General features: G+C 38.5%; 1 protein-coding gene across 9 annotated transcripts in view; it reads right to left on the reverse strand.

Annotated features, from left to right (window-relative positions):
• The window catches only part of NAV3 (neuron navigator 3), a 598,387-nt gene that overhangs the window by 141,679 nt on the left and 435,067 nt on the right, over positions 1 to 21,641 (reverse strand). For all 9 annotated transcript variants that reach the window (XM_086712755.1, XM_025927005.2, XM_025927006.2 and 6 more), the window contains 3 exons: positions 20,555 to 20,663; positions 19,444 to 19,827; positions 7,142 to 7,261 (listed from right to left, as the gene is read on the reverse strand). In XM_086712755.1, the coding sequence (XP_086568881.1) occupies positions 7,142 to 7,261; positions 19,444 to 19,827; positions 20,555 to 20,663 (613 nt within the window). The remainder of the gene's footprint in view (positions 1 to 7,141; positions 7,262 to 19,443; positions 19,828 to 20,554; positions 20,664 to 21,641) is intronic.

Genomic DNA, 21,641 nt, shown 5'->3' on the forward strand with positions numbered 1-21,641 from the left:
TCTGTGGGAATCTTTAAGGCACTAGGAGTTTACATGACCATACATGAGAACGTTCACTGTCTCTTGCTTTATATAAGCTTCTCTGTAGTTTCCTACGTTATCTGCCATTGAAGAAAATGTATATCTTTATCTATCTTATAGACCTATTAAGGTTCAGTTACAGATATTTAAAAATTGGAAGGTTTCTCACAAAAGTCCAGAGTCTGACTTCACTTGAAAAATCAAATGGCTTGGCAGTCTTTAGCCCCTCCTTTCCACATTTCTGCATTTCCACAGGCAGCAACCTCTAGAGCTAAGGGTGTCTACCTCCTTCAGATTGATCATGTTGAACATAACCCTTCTGCTTTATTCATTTCACGTGATCTTCCTGATCCCTGAGGGATTAGAGATTAATAATAGACATACTATATAGAGTCAGTACTTTAATCCAGCATTTATACAGGGACTAACCTATATCTCCAAGGAGAAAACCACCACAGAATGATACAGTGTTATGAACTGAATTGTGCCCCATTCCCCCCAGATGCCAATGTTGAAACTCTATTCATCAATGTGACTATATTTGAGGTAGGGCCTTTACAGAGGTAATTAAGGTTAAATGAGGTCATAATGGTAGGGCCCTACTCTGATAGAACTGGTGTCCTTTTAAGAACAAGAAAAGACATGAGGCATCTTCCTCTTTCTCCCTGAGGGAGCACAGGGGAAAGGCAGTATGAGGACATAGTAAGAAGGTAGCCATCTACAAATCAGGGAAAAAGCTCTCACCAGATAATGACTTTTGCAGCACTGTAACCATGGATGTGTTGCCTTCAGAACTGTGTGATATCATATAGCTGTTGTTTAAGCCACCCAGTTGCTATATTTTGTGCATAAGCAGAGTACTGTCCACAGACCAAACCCATGTTCCTTCAGAAATGGTGCCCCTGGGGCATCGGGGTGGCTCAGTCAGTCAAGCGTCCGACTTTGGCTCAGGTCATGATCTCAGGTTCATGAGTGCAAGCCCCACATAGAGCTTTGCACTGACAGTGAGGAGCCTGCTTGTGATTCTGTCTCCCTCTCTTTCTGCCCCTCCTCCACTCATGCTTTCTCTCTCAAAATAAATAAATAAAATTAAAAAAAAATAAATAAAACAAGAAGAAATGGTGCCCCCATTCCAGCTTCCTAGCTGGGAGCTCATCTTCTTTCACTGGACTCTTGAAGTCACTTCCTGAGCCGTCTGCCTGTCTTTGTGCCATCTCTATTCACTATTTGCTGTGGGGGAGTTCTTTTTAAAATACAGTAATTATAACATATGCTCTTGCTTTGAAGTTTAAAAATAAAATGAATTAAAATAGTAAAATAGCCCCTTATACTTATAGTTCCTCCAGGTCCTTTGTCTCTTGTCACCCTCGCCCACATTCCCAATGCACCAGCAAAATCACATCATTAACGGGTCTGACAAAGACTCTCTTCTTGACCAAACTTTAGTTAATCTCCTGTGAGGTCTCTTCTTGGACTAGGCCTTGACTTTGACCCATTGCTGGGCCTCCAAAGCCCAGTTTTAGCAAGAATACTGCCTACTAGGGCATTTTCGAGAGAATCCTCTGCCTTTGATATCAGAGCACCTGTGATAATCTGATAGTGGTCCTCATCCCCCATGCTCAGGATCTGATCACCCTGGGCTGTCTTCAGCAGGGATCCTAGTGGGCTTAACAAGAATTCCCCTTCCCTTGATGTCTGCTCTCAGTAATTTTCCATCCACTGACCCACGCCCCGCCATTCTGCTTGTTGGCTATGAATCCCCACTCGTTCCTGTTGTACTCAGAACTGAGCTCAGTTGTATACGAAGATCTCTTTTCCCCTATTACTAGAGTTCCTTATGAAATCTGTTTTCATTGCTTTAAAAATGGCCCACATCTGGTTTTCTGTAACATGCCCTTAAACTAAACTCTTCTATGCTTCTATGCTCTCCACCCCCACATTTCTTCAGCTATCTCCTAGGCCATATGTCAAAAAGTCTTATGTTTGCCCCATTTAAATCACACTGCTTTTTGAAGCCTTTCCTTATTCTCCCAGGTAGGAAGGAACTTCCTGGGGTGCTTCTAAGGTACTTTGTATATACATCTATTACAACTGACTCGATTTTATTATCACTTTTAGTTTTTGCTTATATTACATTGTCTGACCATTAAACTCAGGGTCTCTCATCTTTATTATTTTGTCCTGTTTTTACCCAAGGAGCTATTATGCTGTCATGCAGTTAGGAGGTAATTATACATTTATTAATCAAATATTTGTTAATGCTAGCAGAGGAACTAGTGTCAGGACAGTAAAAGGAGTTAATAAAAACCCAAACAGCTATTCCCCAACTATCCCCTCAAATTACCTTTCAAATATAGTGCAACCCAATTGTATAAGTGTATATGAATTAGGATTGACTTCATTATAACCAGAGTCAAATGGGTAAAGCCCACACATTTTGTCTACTATGAGTTTATTTGTGAAGTTCCCAAAGCATCTCCAACATGTCTACAAAGATTAGTCCCATTCTGTAATCTTTTTTTTTTTTTTTAGTCACTGTAGTGAAGAAATGGGGTTGGTATTGGATTGATATGGAAAATGAACGAACTGCAGTATCTTTGAGTACTAAAATACTTAAAATATATCATAGTTATCTGTTCAAAGCCCTCCTCTTTACTTTGGGGCCATTTCAATTGTTGGGAAGAAGATTTCAGCTGTTGTCTATGGCCCATCAGATTTTAACCAGACGTTAATCAAAGGGGAACCTTATAACCTTCACTAAAAAAAAAAAAAAAAAACAAGCAATTCAAATCCATTGCTATCCTAGCCAGCTGGCTACTTTGCTCTTATGTAAGTGCTTTTTATTGATATAGCTTATAGAAAAAATACCTAAGAAATTTGAAAACTTAACTGCTGGGTTTATTTTTGCTCTTCAGCTTTCTTACCAGTGAATTATTGCAAGCCTTACATTTGCCAATTTGCTAAAATGAACCAAGCACTAATACTTTTCATATTATTTAAAAGAACCTTGACTAAGATAGCTGGGAAACCACAAATACAGGAGGTAAAAGATCTAAGTCCTTGTACAATTATATCCACTAAACGAAGGCATTAAGCAAAATAGTATTTCTCAAAATATCACAAAAATAAATTGTTATAGAGAAAAAAGCAGGGGAATCAGTGAGTGATAAAAAAAGCTTTTGGGAAGCAATGAGTTAAAAAAAAGTTAAGCAGTTTTTAAGTACAGAACTTCTCAGTATTTTTTTTAAGTAAAACTGAGCAAAGAGGTATCACCTTACAGCTATTCTTGCCTATCTTATTTGGAATGGATATCAGAATTAAGAAAGCTTTATGAAACAACATCCTGTACAAGGAGATTTTTAAATTAACAGAAGGACTTACACAACTATAATATTTAATAATTTATTTATTTATTTAGTGCAACAGAAGGACTTACACAACTCTTTTATTTATTTATGCATTTATGTATTTATTTATTTGCTTACTTACTTACTTACTTATTTTTAGTGTGAACAGGGAAGAGGGTCAGAAGGAGAGAGAGAGAATCCCAAGCAGGCTTCACACTGACCATGGAGCCTAACATGGGCTCCATCCCACAACCCTGCGACCATGACCTGAGCCGAAATCAAGAGCAGGACACTCATATGATATTTGCCATATGAGAAATTTAAGATACAAAACAGGTGAACATAAGGGAAGGGAAGCAAAAATAATATAAAAACAGGGAGGAGGACAAAACATCAGAGACTCTTAGATATGGACAACAAACAGAGGGTTACTGGAGGGGTTGTGGGAGGGGGGATGGTCTAAATGCATAAGGGGCATTAAGGAATCTACTCCTGAAATCATTGTTGCATCATATGCTAACTTGGAGGGAAATTAAACAATAAATAAATTAAAGGAAATGTCAAATAAAAAAAAAAAAAGGGTTGGACACTCAACCTATTGAGCCACCCAGGTGCACTTGCATTTTTAAAGTTATATACATCCTTAGGGGCGCCTGGGTGGCGCAGTCAGTTCAGCGTCCGACTTCAGCCAGGTCACGATCTCGCGGTCCGTGAGTTCGAGCCCCGCGTCAGGCTCTGGGCTGATGGCTCAGAGCCTGGAGCCTGTTTCCAATTCTGTGTCTCCCTCTCTCTATGCCCCTCCCCCGTTCATGCTCTGTCTCTCTCTGTCCCAAAAATAAATAAACGTTGAAAAAAAATTTTTTTTAAAGTTATATACATCCTGATTCACTTCCTGAACACAGAATTTTAAAAGAGCTTTGGACTTATCTATAATAAAAGACAAATCCCTCTCTCTGTTGATAGCAGGATTTTCCCTAGGACTTTATTGGTATTTAATATATACAAGTGACTAAAGTGGTTTTTGTATTCCTTAAATTATATAATTCTTTCACAAACCTCTTAGGCAATTCTCAGAAGCTGAATCTAATGAATGGAGACAATTTATTTCTGGTGCAACATGTCATTATTTGATCTAATTTAAAGATTAGTGCCATTGTTGTTTTTATGTTGTCTTTCCCTTGACACAGCACAGCTAATGAAGTGAATAAAAACGTCAATATGTCATTTTTTAATGTTTAAATGTTTATGTTAAGTGTTCGTGTTTTCATACACCTGGCATCTGTTTGTTAATTTTAGGATAGTGATTCGCTAACTTGAGCACACACAAGAATCTCCTGGAGGGCCTGCTGGAGCTCAGATTGCTGGGCCCACCCCAGTGCTTCCTACTCAGTAAGTCTTGGATAGAGCTGATCTGCATTTCTATCAAGTCCCAAGTGCTGCTGATGCTGCTGACGCAGTTACCACACGTTAAGACCTGCTGCTTTCACAGGCCTCAATTTATTAGACACACATCTGGGTTTTTCTGTTGCTCTGAGGCTCCTCAGCCAGGCCCCAATCTGGAGTCTTAAAGGAGTCGGAGAGTTATCCCAACTGTCTCCAAAATAAGGCACCTTTGTATTGATCCCACAATCTCATTTCCTAAAGACCAATAGACTCTCCCCTTCCTTTAATATTCTCCACTGTCTGCTAAGAATGTGCAGGTCATTAGTCTCAAAATGTAGTCCACACTGTAGATTTTTCCCCCTCAAATCACTGCTCCCTGTATTTCTACATAACCCATTCCCTCTCTTATACGATATCCTTGCAGTATGTTGGGTCTTTCCTGGCCTCATTTGCCTGTGTACCTAGTTGGACTCTATTGCTAGTCTATATGAATGTAGAGCTTATATTCATTCCTTGGTTCATTCACTCCATAGCATTTGTTAAAGGCTCAAAGTGTAATGATGACAAAATTCTGCATTCATGCACTTACACTGGAATGCGGAATATATAAGACAAACGCGTATACAACTAAGTATGATATAAAGACGGGATGTGTACACTGAAGAAAATAATATAAGGTCACAGGTAAGAAAGTGACTGGAAATCAAATGCATTCTAGCCTCTGTGGAATCATTTTTCTGAGAAGGAAACATAAAGCTGAACTGAAATATCGTGATGGAGAACACAATGTAGAGAATGTAGAAAAGGGCATTCCAGGCGGAGGAAGCATCAATTCAAGGGCAGAAAGAAGTCCAGGGTTGTTGAAGGAGTCAGCAAGGGAAAATGGTTGAGGAGTTCAGGTTAGGGGTAGGGAAACAAAAATTGTTCATACTGCTTTTGTAACCACATGATTCTCTCACACACAGCTGGTATGCAGACTAGGAGACTAGGATATATATATCCTGGGGGAAACTGCCCTCTGGCCAACAGGAGTTAAAATATCAACAGCATCATTTAAAGAGTATTCAGAACCCCAAATCCCCTCCTTGCCTCAGCTCTGTAAATGGCTGCCATGTCGATTCTCACTCCAGCAGATGTCTGAGGTTTTATTCTCTGGAGAGGTCTCTGATCTACGGATGCCAGGCACATATCCAAACCCCTAACTCATACCCTCCAGCCTAACCCTAGCTGTAACCCCCTGGACAGGTCTCTGAACTGCAGGATACCAGGCACATACCCTCAACCTCACCCTCACGCAGATCTTAGAAAGCAGCTTTCTGAACACATGGTAAGAAAAGCTGAGAAGCAGCCAACTTAACCCAGAGAAGACCCCCAAATATGTAACAAGTGATGGTATTTCTGAAAATGGGTGTGACGGCAGGATTAAAAACAGAAGGACCAACTGAATATCTATTTAAAGCATATTGAGAGCCCTCAACCCATCCCCCCGCCAATATATCAACACCATTTGAGTGAGGAGAAACTGACGACTAATATCAGAATCTAGCCTCTAGAGTTGGCTATGTTGAAATGCACAATGAATTGTACACAGTTCTTATTTCAGAATGCAGATACATGAAGCCACAACCCTTTGTCTTCATAAATGCTGACTTTAGTAAAGAACCACTCTAGGTATTGATATATCATAGTTTTGGAAACGACAATCCCTTCCTGACGAATGAAGTCAAAATTCTGAATGATGAGAGGGAAAAATCAGGTCAGAAGTATACCTTACAATAGTATTTTACAAGAACAAGATTCTTTAACAGCAGTGATTGTGATCAAAGTGACAAAACAACTCCTGGCAAAATAATAACTAGCACATGCATCAAACACACACACACACACACACACACACACACACACACACCTTTAAACAATCTGAAACAATTACAACACAGAAATTAGCCTAAAGCAAGAGTTTTATGCTTTCAACAAACCCCTCAAGAAAAGCATCCTGTTTATTGTACCTGATAATTTGAATTATGTTTCAATCTTTGTATCATTAGCCTCCAGGTAAATCTGAGAATATCTGAACTGAAAGGAACTTATTAGCCAGGGTTCTTTTCAAGTAAAGAATGTAAGTCTATGTTTACAATTTTGCTTTTACGGATATTAAAATTTGCCACCATGTAAACTGAAATTTGTTCGATATTCTCACCAGTGCAATTGTTTTAAGTATACAGGACTAAACAAGTCTTGTAAGAAAACCCACCTTAGTTTTTAAAATATTCCAAAACGACTATTAGATAAATATTAGAAGTCCTTTCATTTATACTGTAAAACTTCTCAGATCTCACTCAGGAAATTGCTTTATGCACTTCTCACCATCACATTACTGACACCATTACCTGTCGGCATCCACTGTCACATCGTGAACCCCTCTTTGGATGACATCCCTGGAAGTCGCTGTGTCAGGTATTCGGTTCAGACTTCTAGTATATAGGTTGAGCCCTCCATCTGTCATGTACCTGAAAACAAATGTGTCATTAATCAACAGAAAATTAAATGATCTCATCTGTATAATTTAGTTTCATAAAAAGTATTCACAATTTTCAATAATTATGTAAATGTGCCCTATCACAGTTTTTTCTATATAAACATTTTACCCACCAGGAAAAGTTAGAGCATCTTTTCAAGTTTATTAGGAAACCAATCTTACTTGCTACACCAAATAACTAGCCTATGTAAAACCTCCATTTATTTCCCTTTGGTTATCAAAATTTTAAACAAGCTTGGAGATAATATAACTCTTAGCAAAGTAAGAGCAAGATCATTTCATCTTGTAAATCTCATTTTTGAAGATTGAAGGTCATAGGAGTAATGTAATATTATTAAACTTAAAATTAGATGAATTTTTTTGATAAGTAAAATGTATGCTACCAATCGGCCACTATGATAAAATAATAGCCTAGATGCATTGTTTAAAATGTTTCCATGAACTGTTCTAAATAGTTTACATGTAATAACATTACGACTGTCCCATTAGAGATAAAATGAGTGAACATGAGAAGGTTAAGTCACCCAGTGTTCCTCAACCAGTCGTAGCAGAATTAAGAAATCAATCTAGGAATGATCTGAACCATCATGCATTACTGTCTGAACTGAAGGGCCACACTGCCCCACTTCATACCTTTGAGAGATACTTCCCTGTCATCATGGGACCATCACCATTGCCCAGGGATGGTCATGTTACTAATGGTCATCTTCCTTCCTTGGCTATGGAGGATTAGAACACATTGTTTATATAGCCTCATGCTGGGCTATATATCAAATTTTTCTTTCTTGAGAACTAGGATTAAAAGATAGGTCATCAGTCTTTCTATGCGAATAGAGGTGATGATCATGAAAACTAAGGAGATGTATTTATTTCCACAAGATGTAAGGAGTCACAGAGAAAGTTGGTCAGCAAAGTAAAAACAATGGCACAGATGCACAAGAGGAAGCAGACACTTGGCCATGTGGTTTCAACTTGTCCTTGGGTTCTAGGAGATAACCTTCTTTACAATCATGTTCCCAATCTGTTTAAGCAAATTGGAGTCAATTTCACTTTTTGGAATAAAAAAATATTCAATCACGGCCATATTGAAGACTGACCAAATAGTTAAAGCTAGGATTATCAAACTGGCGAATTGCTTCGATGATTATGAATTCTGCCCTTACTAGTTGAAGGGCCTTGAACAAGTTTCTTAACCTGTGCCTCAATTTCTTCCACTGAATTTGGGAAGAATAAAATCTGCAGATAGATTTTTAAGAAAATTAAAGGAAGAATACCCAAAGCTCTTACTATGAGAGCCCTATAACTAGTAGCCACTTGTGATTCACAAAGTCTCTCCCACATATTTTGAAAAGGAAATATATGCATTTTATTTACAAAACAACACTAAGTCATTCTGAATTATCCTTATAAGATAATATAGGTAATAAGGTAAAAGTGTTTAGTTAGTGGCAAATATTTTTCTCTTTCAAAATTGTGTTGTAAAAGTTTGAGGGAAGGGGCACTTGGGTCGCTCAGTGGTTAAATAGCCAACTCTTAATTTTGGCTCAGGTCATGATCTCACCATCCTGAAATTGAGCCCTGCATCAAGCCTCACATCAGGTTCCTCATGAGGCTCTGCACTGGGTGTGGAGCCTGTTTAAGATGCTCTCTGTCTCTCTCTGTCTCTCTCTCTCTCTCTCTCTCTGCCCCATCCCTGCTCTTGGGTGTGTGAATGCATACACATCCTCTCCCTCTCTGAAAAATAAAAAATAAACAAAAGGTTGAGGGTAGTAGAAATCTTCTCTCCAGACAAGTGAGACACTCTTTTTCTTCTTCTTCTTCATTTTCTTTTTTACCAACATGCTTAATCCTAAACTTAGTTTCTGGAGGAAGTTATAACAATGTACACAAGTTATGTTTCATGTATGTCTCACTGGTCTGCTTATTCATTTGTGTATCTCCAACAGTGTTTAGCACAATGTTTTGTATATCATTTGGGATCAACAAATATATCGAACATTTGTTCAGCTGAACTTAAAAGGCTTCCATATTGTAAAAAGAAAGCATCATAGCAGATCTTGGGGCAACTTTACCCATGATGGTGATGCATGGAAACAAGAAATAAGATGACAGATCACTTCTATTAGAAACATAACCTTTCAATTATTTAATACTTACAGAAAAGTAAGTTCTATAGACAAAGGTCAACTGCTTTGAAAACCAATTTGCAAAAGGAAAAAAATGTTTAAAACTTCAATAAATTTACTAAAATCTTTTTTCAAGAAGTATTTTAAAGGATATTCCTTTTTCTTGGGCTCCTCGATTTTCCAAGTAATATCAAATAGGTTTCCAACAGGTATCAATTAAAACAAAAAAATGAGTCAGTTCTAATTCCTCTGTCTACAGATACTCTCATTTGAATGTTGATAGGGCATCTTCATAATAGAACCATGAGTTTATTATTTATTTTTTTAATGTTTATTTTTGAGAGAGAGAGAGAGAGAAAGAGAGAGAGAGAGAAAGAGAGAGAGAGGAGGGGCAGACAGAGGGAGACAGAATCCAAAGAAGACTCCAGGCTCTGAGATGTCAGCACAGACCCTGATGCAGGGGCTCGAGCCCACGAACTGTGAGATCATGACTTGAGCTGAAGTCGGACACTCAATTGGCTGAGCCACCCAGGCATCCCACCATGAGTTTGTTATTTAAAAAACAACATACAGGCACCACACAAGACAAATTTCTGATTTAAATTATCTTGGTAATTCTTCCTTCTTTTCATTCTTTCTAGAGGATTTAAAAATCTAAAAGAACATGAATTTTATAGTTCCTCTACAAGAATTATGCTATAGTCTTGGGAGCTATAAATGTTAGGGAATCATTTTGAAAGAATAATGTAAAATTTGAAAAATGATTTCCTAAGAACATTATATCTAAACTGCAAAACTGACAGCCAAGATGAGTTTAAGAAGAGATAACAATCACAGGGAAGATTGTTAGCACAAAAAAACTGCAAAAGAATCGTGAAGGTTACTGACAAAAAAAATAAATTATCTCAAAATGTGAAAGTATTAGAATAATTTTAGTCACATTCAAATTCTATAAGCTATGAGGGGTGCCTGGGTGGCTCAGTCGGTTAAGTGTCAGATTTCAGCTCAGGTCATGATCTCATGACTCATGAGTTCGAGCCCTGTGTCAGACCCTATGCCAACAGCTCAGGGCCTGGAGCCTGAGCTTTGGATTCTGTGTCTCCCTCTCTTCTCTCTCTGCCCCTCCCCTGCTCACACTCATCTCTCTCTCTCTCTCCCCCTCACAAATAAATGAACATTAATTTTTTTTTAATAAAAAAATATTCACATGAAAAAATAGTCTCACAATTTTTTTTTTTGTGTGAGAATTTTTCCTAATTCTTCCTCACTTACACTGCTACTCTGCTTCTTTCTGTACAGGCAAATTTGCATACTTATGGCATATTTGCCTTAGGTGTCTATTACCTAAATTAGTATTTCTAGCCCATATCGTTTCACCTTGTTGTAAAATAAGGTATTAAATTGCTTCCAAGGCATGGATAGGTGGATGTCTCATAAGCATCTCAAATCTAGTATAAACTGACCATATGTTATCTTCATCACTAAGGCTCGTGTTCCTTGTGTGTGTGTTAGTATAGTTAAAGGCAAAGACACCGTCTACCCAATCAACAATATAGATACGTGCTGCTCGTCACTCACCACACTCAGCTATTACAAGATGGAGTCTGTTCAAATCTGTGAATCAGTATCATTATGCTCTAATTATGTCTGGAATTCACTGCAATAGAGAAACTTTGGAAAAATCTTATTTTTCTAAATTTGTTTATTTTGAGAAAGAGAGACAGAACAGGGAAAGAGCAGAGAGAGAGGGAGAGAGAGAGAATTCCAAGTGGGCTCTGCACGGATATCACAAAGCATGAGATCATGACCTGAGCCGAAACCGACTCAGACACTTGACTGACTGAGCTACCCAGGCTCCCCTAAAAATCTTATTTTTTATATTGTTTAATCCTACTTTCATTTCTCAATGAACAGAAAGATATACAATTGTACCATCATAGCAATTTCATGCTTTTTGAAAAAAAATTTAGAGGGAGATATATACTTTTTCAGATATATAAGGTATAAAAATACATATCAAAATAATAATAAAAATAATATCAACTTTCATGTACTTACTACCTGGCTTCAGAAATAGGACATTTACAGTTTTTGCAATGGCCATATAGCCTCCCACCCCTCATATCCCCAAACCTCCCCTTCAGAGATAACTAATGTCCTGGATTTTGTAAGCATTCCTTTACTTATATCTTTGCCACATAGGCATGTATCCTTAAAACTAAATTGTTTAGCATCTCCTGGATTTGAACTTCCTATATATTGAGCCACACTACATGTTTTCTTGTGACTTCTTTCCTTCACTCAAAATTACATTTTTATAATCAGCTATTCTCATGTGTATCATTGTCTTATCCATTTTATTTTTAATTTTTCAATGGTTTTTATTTATTTTTGAGAGGGGGAGAGAGAGAGAGAGAGAGAGAGAGAGAGACAGAGAGAGAGACAGAGTATGAGTGGGGAGGGGCAGAGAGAGAGGGAGACACAGAATCAGAAGCAGGCTCCAGGCTCTGAGCTGTCAGCACAGAGCCTGATATGGGGCTCGAACTCACAACACCATGAGATTATGACCTGACCCGAAACTGAGACTCAACGCTTAACCGACTGAGCCACCCAGACGCCCCTGTCATCATCTTTTATGTATAAACAATAATTATGATTTTGCTTTGCGGTTTAGTTGCTTTTTCTGTTTTTGTGGGGATTTGGCAAAATTCAAAACCGATAATGCACCACAACTTACTAGAATTCTGTGTTTTTACATTCGAATTTCTTATCAGCGACTGCTACAATGAACTACTTTTTAATGACATGAACATGCGAGGCATCTAAAGTTTTTGGATTTGTTTTTCAATCTCAAAGGCACTCTAGTTCAGCATCTTCCTTTAGCTGAACACAGATAATATTAAGTATTGTCCCCTAGATCAAATATGCTAGCTTAAAAAAAAGAAAACTATACCAATAATGAATGCTTGCTGTGAAGCTCTGTTATATTATAAAAAATCAACTCCTAGGAGAGAAATGTGCACATTCAGACACGGAGACAATCTCACAAGGTCAGTATGTCATGATGGCTGAGTACAGACTGGAGCCAAACTGCTTAGGTTCAAGTCCAGCATTGCATGCTTTAAGGAATTTTGAATTCCCAGAAGCCAGTTAACAAATTTTCTGAGTTCTAGCTAAAGTCACTTAAACTGTCCAGGCCTCAGTTGTTTCATCTATAAAATGGAGATAGTAATGATAGGCTTCCCTGTTAGAGTTATGGTGAATCATATGTGAGTTAACACATGTAAAATGCATAGAACATTGTCTAGCACTTAGTACGTGCTATGTAAGTGTTGGCTATTATTACCAGCTATTTTTCCATTAGGATCTCCACATTCACTAAACATAACTCTCATATCTTGAATATGCAATTAATTGAAGCATTAGGATTAGGAATCTGTGGTTTGCCATATAAACCCTTTCAACTCACTGCTTTAACCCTGCCCTTTCCAATGTTAGTCATACTTCCTATCACCAAGTTTACTAAGTGTGAATTGAGGGAGGATCCAGAGAGAAGGATCAAAGCATTCACCTCCCTTTCCAAAAAGTTAATTGCCTAGAATTAAATTACTTTGTGTTTGGGCCATGTGACTTTAAGTAGAATTTCAGGTTATATTCTGGCCCAGCTATTTACACTGTGACATCTGCAGATAACTTCAATTTCCACCCAGTTAAAATATGTAACTTTCTCCCCAATTTTCCAGCATGTTCTTTCTTTGCTTCATAAATGGAGACTTTTTCAGGGCCTCATTATAAGCAAGAGGCTTTCTCTGACTAATTCCTAATTACTGGCAGATTCACATTCCCCAAGTGTTTAAAGTAATTTTAAAAAGAGAAGAAAGAGATAAGTCTTTACATGCTTCAGGAAATTCTGAATTCTCAGAATGCCGATTAACTAGTTTTCAGAGTTCTACTTAAGGTACATGAGAAAATGAAACTCCATTCCCATTCACTTCATGACATTCCTTGTGATTACAGGAGAAAAAAAAAATCCTAAATTAAACACCTTCATTCTTTACTATGTCTTTTGAGCTCTTTGTCCCTTTAATCAGTGAAACGTACTTTTTAAAAATTGGGAACAGAAAATTAACCTTGTGACTCAATTTCTTCATGAATCGTAGCGCAATTTCTATGCCCCTTTTTCTTGCTTAAAACATCATCAAATTAAAATCCTCCTGGGATGTCTCTAGTCTTCTCGTCTTCCCACCTTTTAATTCTAGGCTGAGGCATCAGGCTACATCCTAGAGATGCCAAATTTTTTTGTGTGTAGACTGGTGAGCAATTAAGTGCAGCACACCGTGGGATGTCCTCCACACAAGACCCCTCAATCCCACTTGAGCTGAAACCAGCCATACCGCCTGCTGATCACGGCTAGTCACCTTCTGCCCAGGGGACAGCATTCTGAGTCATTCCTTACATGTCCATGTTCTGTACTCTGCCATGGCAAAGAGAAAATGTATAATGCCAAACAGGTCAACCACACCAGGGGAAGTTTTCATACAGGATTTGTGTTATTTTTAGCCTTTTTTAAATATACTGAATACTGATGACAAAAATAAAACATGTGAACCAGTGATGATACTTAAATGGGCCCATTTGTAAAACACTCCAAGACTTCATTTGAAACACGGACAGGAACAAAAATGAACAGAAGCCTGAAATGGGTTCCACTGAGGTATGAAACAAGTAGGAAGGACAATGGATATGACTTTTTTTGTGTTTCTCAGGAGTGAATTCAGCAGAACCTAGCTAGCCCTCCTCAACCAACTTCCTCTTCCTCTTGGGCACACAGCTAACCCAGATTTCCTGGCCTCCCTCACAGTTAGATGTGGCAACAGAGCCGTTTTGGATAAGGAAGTGTGGGTAGAAGTCATACGCGCAACCTCCAGATCTCGTACGTAGGGAATATTCTCACACCGCAGTTCTTCCTTTCTTTTTCCATCTGCCTGTTGAATATCAATGCTCAGGGTGACACTGGAAACCTGGTGGGCCAGAAGCAGAGTAACTTCCATCCATCTTATTCTCTGAGAGACTATATGGTATACACTCCCAACTGAAGTATGCCTGTAATATGTATTATTACATACAGAACTCAGCTGTTTCAAAAAATTACCTTAAGGAAAAACTCCTGATCCAAGAATCTATACACACACACTCACACACATGTGTGTATATAGGACACGTTCGTTCACTGAATAAACGAGCGTCTACAAAAATATTTTAAAAACGAAGATGTGGTTTATACATACCACGGAATACTACTTGGCAATGAGAAAGAATGAAATCCTGCTGTTTGCAACAACAGGGATGGAACTGGAGGGTATCGTGCTAAGTGAAATAAGTCAGTCAGAGAAAGACAAGTATCACATGTTTTCACTCATATACGGAACCTGAGAAACTTAACAGAAGACCATGGGGGAGGGGAAGGGGAAAAACAGTTTCTTTTTTTTAAAATTTTTTTTTTTCAACATTTATTTATTTTTGGGACAGAGAGAGACAGAGCATGAACGGGCGAGGGGCAGAGAGAGAGGGAGACACAGAATCGGAAACAGGCTCCAGGCTCAGAGCCATCAGCCCAGAGCCCGACGCGGGGCTCGAACTCACGGACCGCGAGATCGTGACCTGGCTGAAGTCGGGCGCTTAACCGACTGCGCCACCCAGGCGCCCCGGGAAAAACAGTTTCAAACAGAGAGGGAGGCAATCCCCTAAGAGACTCTTAAATGCAGAGAACAAACTGAGGGTTGATGGGCGGGGGGGAGGGAAAATGGGTGATGGGCATTGAGGGGGGCACTTGTTGGGAGGAGCACTGGTTGTTATATGTAAGCGATGAATCACAGGAATCTACCCCCGAAACCAAGAGCACACTGTATACGCTGTATGTTAGCTAACCTGACGATAACTAAAAAACAAACAAACAAACAAACAAACAAAAAAGGCCGCATGTAAGTCACATGGCGCTGTGTCTCTATTGCTCACCACTGCACACACGGTCGCAAAATGCTGCTTGGCACATAGGATGAACTTAGACATATTTTTTGGATACATACACCCGTATTTACTTCAGCTGAAGATCCCTCTTCTGTCTCTCCATTCTTTCCCCAGGAGTCCTCATGCCCACAAGTTCTACTGTCTTCTCTGAGACCACACTCTCCATCGTAGCTCTACCCCGAAAACTACTTCTGCATTTTCAACAACAAACTTTTATACCACACTGTCTCCAACTCTACATTGGAAACTCTACACTCAGCATCTCCTCTCTGCTTTCTCAAAAATAAAAATCATTTCTCTCTGTCTGCCTATTTTCTCTAAAGGTATAGTTTCCTACCTCCTGTGCTTACGAAATGGGCATCGTATCTGAATTTTCTGCCTCTCTGAAGCCCTCATGAGTAGCCTATCATTAATTCTGTACATTTCTCCTCTCTGGTACCTCCCATTCAAATTCTTTCCTTCTTTCACCCCTGTCAAGGCCACTGTCATGTTTCTGGACTACAAAACTTGGACGTGGACTTTTGCAGTAATGTCTGAAACCTGCCATCAGAGCTGCTCCCCTCAATCCATTTTGCAGATTTACCCTAAAGGGGGTTTTCAAAAATCATCATCATATCTTATTCTGTGACTATTCGATAATCTGCTTTCAATTGTTTAGAGTACACTGTGTAAACTTTTTAGCATAATGTTATTGAGGTCTGGTCACGATAGTCCCCATCTCTCAAAATTAAGTACTCAGATTCCATGAATCTCAGTTGGGGAAAAGGTCAGTGAATATCATCCAATCCAAGTGTCCCTGTGACTTTGAAAATTATTTTTTTAGTGAAGCTTATCAAATGACATTCTTTCTACAATATTTATACTTTTCTTACAAACATGCTCTTATTACATTTCCCTCCTCTTTAGATATTTATTTGTTTATTTTTATTTTTTAGAAAGAGAGACAGAGTACACAAGGGAGAGTGGGGAGGGACCCCATGACTCTGGGATCATAACCTGAGCCCAAATCAAGAGTTGGGTGCTCAACCAACAGAACCAGGCACCCCCATAGCTATTTCAGTGACAGAATGTAGGGGCACTTGCATGGCTCAGTGGTTTAAGCATCAGAGTCTTGGTTTTGGCTTGGATCATTATCCCAGGATCATGGGATAGAGTCCTGCCTTGGGCTCCAGCTGAGCTTAGAGCTTGCTTGGGATTCTCTCTCTCTCTCTCTCTCTCTGTGCCTTCTTTGCTCTGTCTTTTTTCTAAAATAAAAAATAAAAAAAAATAAATCAGAGACTATAACTAAACTATTTCCTTTTCTTATTCCCTCCTTTCTATTTCATGCCTGTATTTAGCACTTTCTCCCTACTCTGAACTCTTACCTCAGTTTTTTTTTCTGCACAAGACCTTTGAAATGACTCACATGTTACATTTTCAATGTCCATTGATTTCTGGTTTAAACTGCTCCCAAGATATGCTTTCCCTCTCCAGATAAACATTTTACTTGTTTATAAGTAAATATAATCAATCCTCATTATTCATAATACCACATTTGCAAATTTGCTTACTGGCTAAAATTTGAAGCCCCAAATCAATAATTGCAACATATTCATGGTCACTCACGGACAGGCACAGAACAGAGAGAAATTTAAGTTGCTCATGAGGACATTCCAGGCTGAGGTCAAATAAGGTGATATTCTGCCTTCTTGATTCAGCTCTCCTACTGCCAATGTGTCCTCTTTAGTCTATTTAGAGCCACATTTTTCACATTTTTGTGCTTCCTGTTTGAGATTCTGGTGTTAAGATGTCCCCCAAGTGTAGTGCTGAAGTGCCCTTGTGTTCCCAAGTGTAGGAAGGCTGCGATGTGCCTTATGGAAAAATATGTGTTAGATGAGCTTCATGCAGGCATGGATTATACTGCTTTTAGGCATGAGCTCAATGTTAATGTATCTACAATATGTATTAACAGTACAATATGTATTAATAATATCTACAATAATGAATCTACAATATGTATCCCCAATATGTACTAATAAATAAGCTCGCTTTAAATTGAAATACACATACAACAAGACTATATTCTGATGGTTTGATGAAACTATTATGACCAAAAGATCACAGGAACTATATCTGTATTTCCCCTAGGAGCAATGGTTCAGTGTTCACTAATTCAGTGTATGTAGTGATTTTATAGAATGTAACTACTGTAAATAATGAGATTGACAGCTTGTGTGTGTATGTGTCTGTATATTATATATATACACATATATGTATGTGTGTCTCTGTATATATAAATATGCATATACATGTGTGTATAGATATGATATTTATGTGTATAATTAAATCTTCATCCAGTAGTAAATATAAAAAATGAATACACACATATGCTCTCATTTAAAGAGACAAAGAAAGAAAAAAGAGGATATAGGAGGGAGAGTGGAAAGAATGGGTGAGAAAGGAGAGAGATGGGAGAAAAAGTTCATGCCTTAGATGTTCCTGCATTGCCACCATGCTCCCTACACTGGTGGCATCTAACACGTACAAAAATGATAACAATAGCATCCATAAATCAGTATGAGTGTGAATGATAATAAATGGAATTATGATAGTGACACATTTATTCAACACTCATACTGTGACAGGCTTTGTGGAAGTACAATTTTGTAGATTATTTCCTCGATTCCTAATGGTTTTGGAGAGATTCTGCCATTTTATCCTTATTACAGATAACAAAAAGGAGTTTGGATAACTTAAGGCCCCAAGCGGTCCACAGATAGCTATGGTCAAAAGGAATTTAAATTGCACTCTGACTCCAGTGGCAACTCAACTATTTCCTACCCTAACTGACCACCATCCGTCTCCCTAATTCTAAATTGTTGGAATTTAGCCACCACGTAAGGTGGTCACAAGGAAACACTGGATACAGAGCAGAGCTATAAATCTGATCTAAAGCTTGTCTGAATTATTTTAAGGTCTTGTCACCTTTCAAATAAGATTTTCTTTTTTCTTTTCTTTTCTTTTCTCTTCTTTTTCTTTCCTTTCCTTTCCTTTCCTTTCCTTTCCTTTCCTTTCCTTTCCTTTCCTTTCCTTTCCTTTCCTTTCCTTTCATGAATGAAGTCAGGGTTACTCATACAGGAGAATGATTTCCGTTACTGGTCCTCTCAGATGTCTAAGGACAAAGAATAAGTCAAAACCCAGACTCCCATGAAAATGACAAAATTGATTGGGAAGCTTTTTGTTATATCACAGACCCTAGGTTTTGAAGTCAGATATATCTGAGTTCTAATGCAAGTCCAGCCTTTCTTCAGCATTACACAATTGTGGCCAGCTCAGACCAGTTTTCTTGTCTGTAGGGAATTACAATTAACAGAAGCAGTTTTAATAGAGTTTCCTATTGCCTTTGTTCATCCTCAGATTGAACTAAATATTCCAAACTGCCAAAATCTTTAAAAGTTTTATAATCACAACAGTGTTTTTTGGGAATATGATAGGAAACAGAAAAACAACAACAACAACAACAAAGGCTAAGATTTAAAAAAAAATATCATCAAAAGAGATTGAAGCTTTCAATTTGAGGTACATAACTGAAGAATGCTAGAAAATATTTGTTCCTCCAAGCAGTTATAGGCAGCTTTGATAAGCCAAATTAAAACAAAAAAAAAATTGCAGCAGCTCAGCAAAACTCCTCCTGTCCCCTTCCCACGTCTTTCACTACAAAATCTGTTACTTAAGAAGCATGTGAAAATCACTCTGAAAAGCCCAGGGCACATTTGTTTCTCTAAACTAACAATAGAAAAATTTAATGGCTCACAATGAAAAGATTTTATAGAAATTTTAGATATTTTACTTTTCAGGAATGAGCAGACGAGAGGGCCTGATATACCTCCAAATAACCTTTGATTTATTATGTTTTCTAATGACTTTGTAAGCTCACCTATATACCCTTCCTATAGCTAATGCATCTTAGGAGACCACCCTCCCTGTTTGCATAATGCTGGTAGAGCCCAGGGCCACTTACCCACTGTTGATGTCATCAGCTCTGAGACTTTTCCCAAGGATATCACCGTCACTCATGTATCCACCAACGTCAACTTCAGAAGACATGTCCAGGTCACTGCTTGCTTTCTCACTCATGTCCATCTGTGATAGGTTTCCCAGTCGAGACACAGCTGCTCGACGGAGAGGTGTTGTGTACATGAATCTCGAAGGGTCTGTGTGGATAAGTCGGCTGGTACCACTGCGAGGGTAGCCAGCCCCCAGGGAAGGGGCATCCCCAGCCTGAAGTCGAGGACACGCCTGACCCAACCTCCAGGTCATGGGAGTGGGGCGGCTTGTCAAGTTGGGTATGGTCCTTCCGTTCACTTCTGTTGTCACAGTGCTGTCAAATGTTGTCTCCAGGGTGCTGTCAACAAAGCGAAGAAGTCACTATACTCTGATTCACTTGGGGTCATAGACCGAGAATGCACTACATGAGGACTGGAAAGGCTAGAGTTTCTTAGAAGCATGCCATTTTCACGCAAGCCAAATGATGCACTCATCGTGAGACGTTATCTCGGCATTCTTATGAGATGCAAGACACCTCTGCAGAGGTCAAAATGTGGGAGGGGCATTCTGAAGTTTGTTTGTTTTACTTTCGTGCGTTCAAAAGAAAGGCCATCATCACAGTTTAGATAAAGCAAATTTTTGTTTCACACTTTCAACAAACCCTGAACCGAACCCCTTACAGCTTCTCAGAACGATTCTGGAAGTTGACCAAAATTATTCTAGAAAGTCTCTCTCCCCTCCCCTCCCCCCTGCCAGATGCATTTCAACTGCAACGTCCATCGCGTTCTGTGGCACAGGTATGCGAATCTACTTAGTAGTGATGGTGGCAATTTCAGTAGCTAATTCAGTTTGAATGGGACACTCTATTAAAGACGAGACGGATAGGAGAAAAAAAGTCCCTGGGTTTGTGCTAAGAAGTCACCAGTTGAATGTCATGTAAAATTTAAGTGAGAAAACAGTTAAGGAAAATTAAATTCTTTATCATTATAATAAGTTAGTGCTCAGTTGTCATTTGTCTTTATTGGCCCAAAGAAATGTAGAACTGAGAAAAAACAAACAAACAAAAAAACAAAAAAAAAAAAAACCTGTGGCTTATCTGGGTCCCACGAAGACTGGACATAGTCTCCTCTAAATTTTGCCTCAAGTCTGCTATATTTTTAACTGTTCTCATTCTTCTTGTTTCAGGATCTTCACCTAAAAAAGTAACATAATAATAAACTTGTTAGTCAAGTCATTTCCTGGTCTCAGAATAACTGTATACATAGATAAGTAATACAAATTCCTCTCCTTAAAAATAAAATAAAGGTAAGACATTCCAAATGCCTGTTATCTGAAAATTATGATTCTCCTTTCTACAAATAAAATGTGAATGGAAACAAATGTGACATTACAAGTAATAAATTGATGATAAGAAGTGATGATAACCCAATAATATTTTATAGATTTGTGACCTTAATCATTGCAAAGTGACAGTGCTTAATTCAGCAATACACTGTAGAGTACTGCATGCTACTGAGCTTAATTTAAAAAACTGAAATTATTGGGATTCTAATTATCACCATAATTACTTATTTCTAGGTATATTCAGAATAGTAAGATAAACTTACCTGGTAGCAATTATACATTTGGACTCTGGGGAGTAAGATAGAGGCCTTTTTTTTTTTTTTTTTTTTTTTAGAAGCAATACATTTGTAAGTCTTTTATTTTATTAGACTCATGGATCAAAATTCACAACATCAGATAGCTTTATTCTCAATTCCTTCCCCGCTTTCCACAGGGACTCACAGCATCCACATGTGACATTACAGTTCCAGTAAAGTCCTTGGCATCTCAAGTCAGCATGTGTTTAATAGGCACGAGACAAGCAGCTTTGCCAGTGTGACAAATGCTGGCCTTACACAACCACTACCCATCATTTGGAGGTAGAGGTGCCAGAAAACCAGTTTGATTATGCGACGTAACACCTTCCAGGCCAGTGGCCATTTGAAACTTGTCTGGATAATGAGAAGAACATGGGGAGATGGCAGGGGAAGTACAGTTTCTCTTCTGTTCAATTTGGGCTCAAAAGGATGTTCCGTGATGGGAAATTTTAACAAGAAGGAAAGATGCAGGAGGACAGGAAGGGAGAGAGGGACACTGATAGAGTAAAGGGAGGACAGGAAGGGAGAGCGG

Source organism: Puma concolor, chromosome B4 (genome assembly GCF_028749965.1).
Source record: "Puma concolor isolate L17-30 chromosome B4, mPumCon1.1.hap2, whole genome shotgun sequence".
In the NCBI taxonomy this organism is placed as follows: Eukaryota; Metazoa; Chordata; class Mammalia; order Carnivora; family Felidae; genus Puma; species Puma concolor.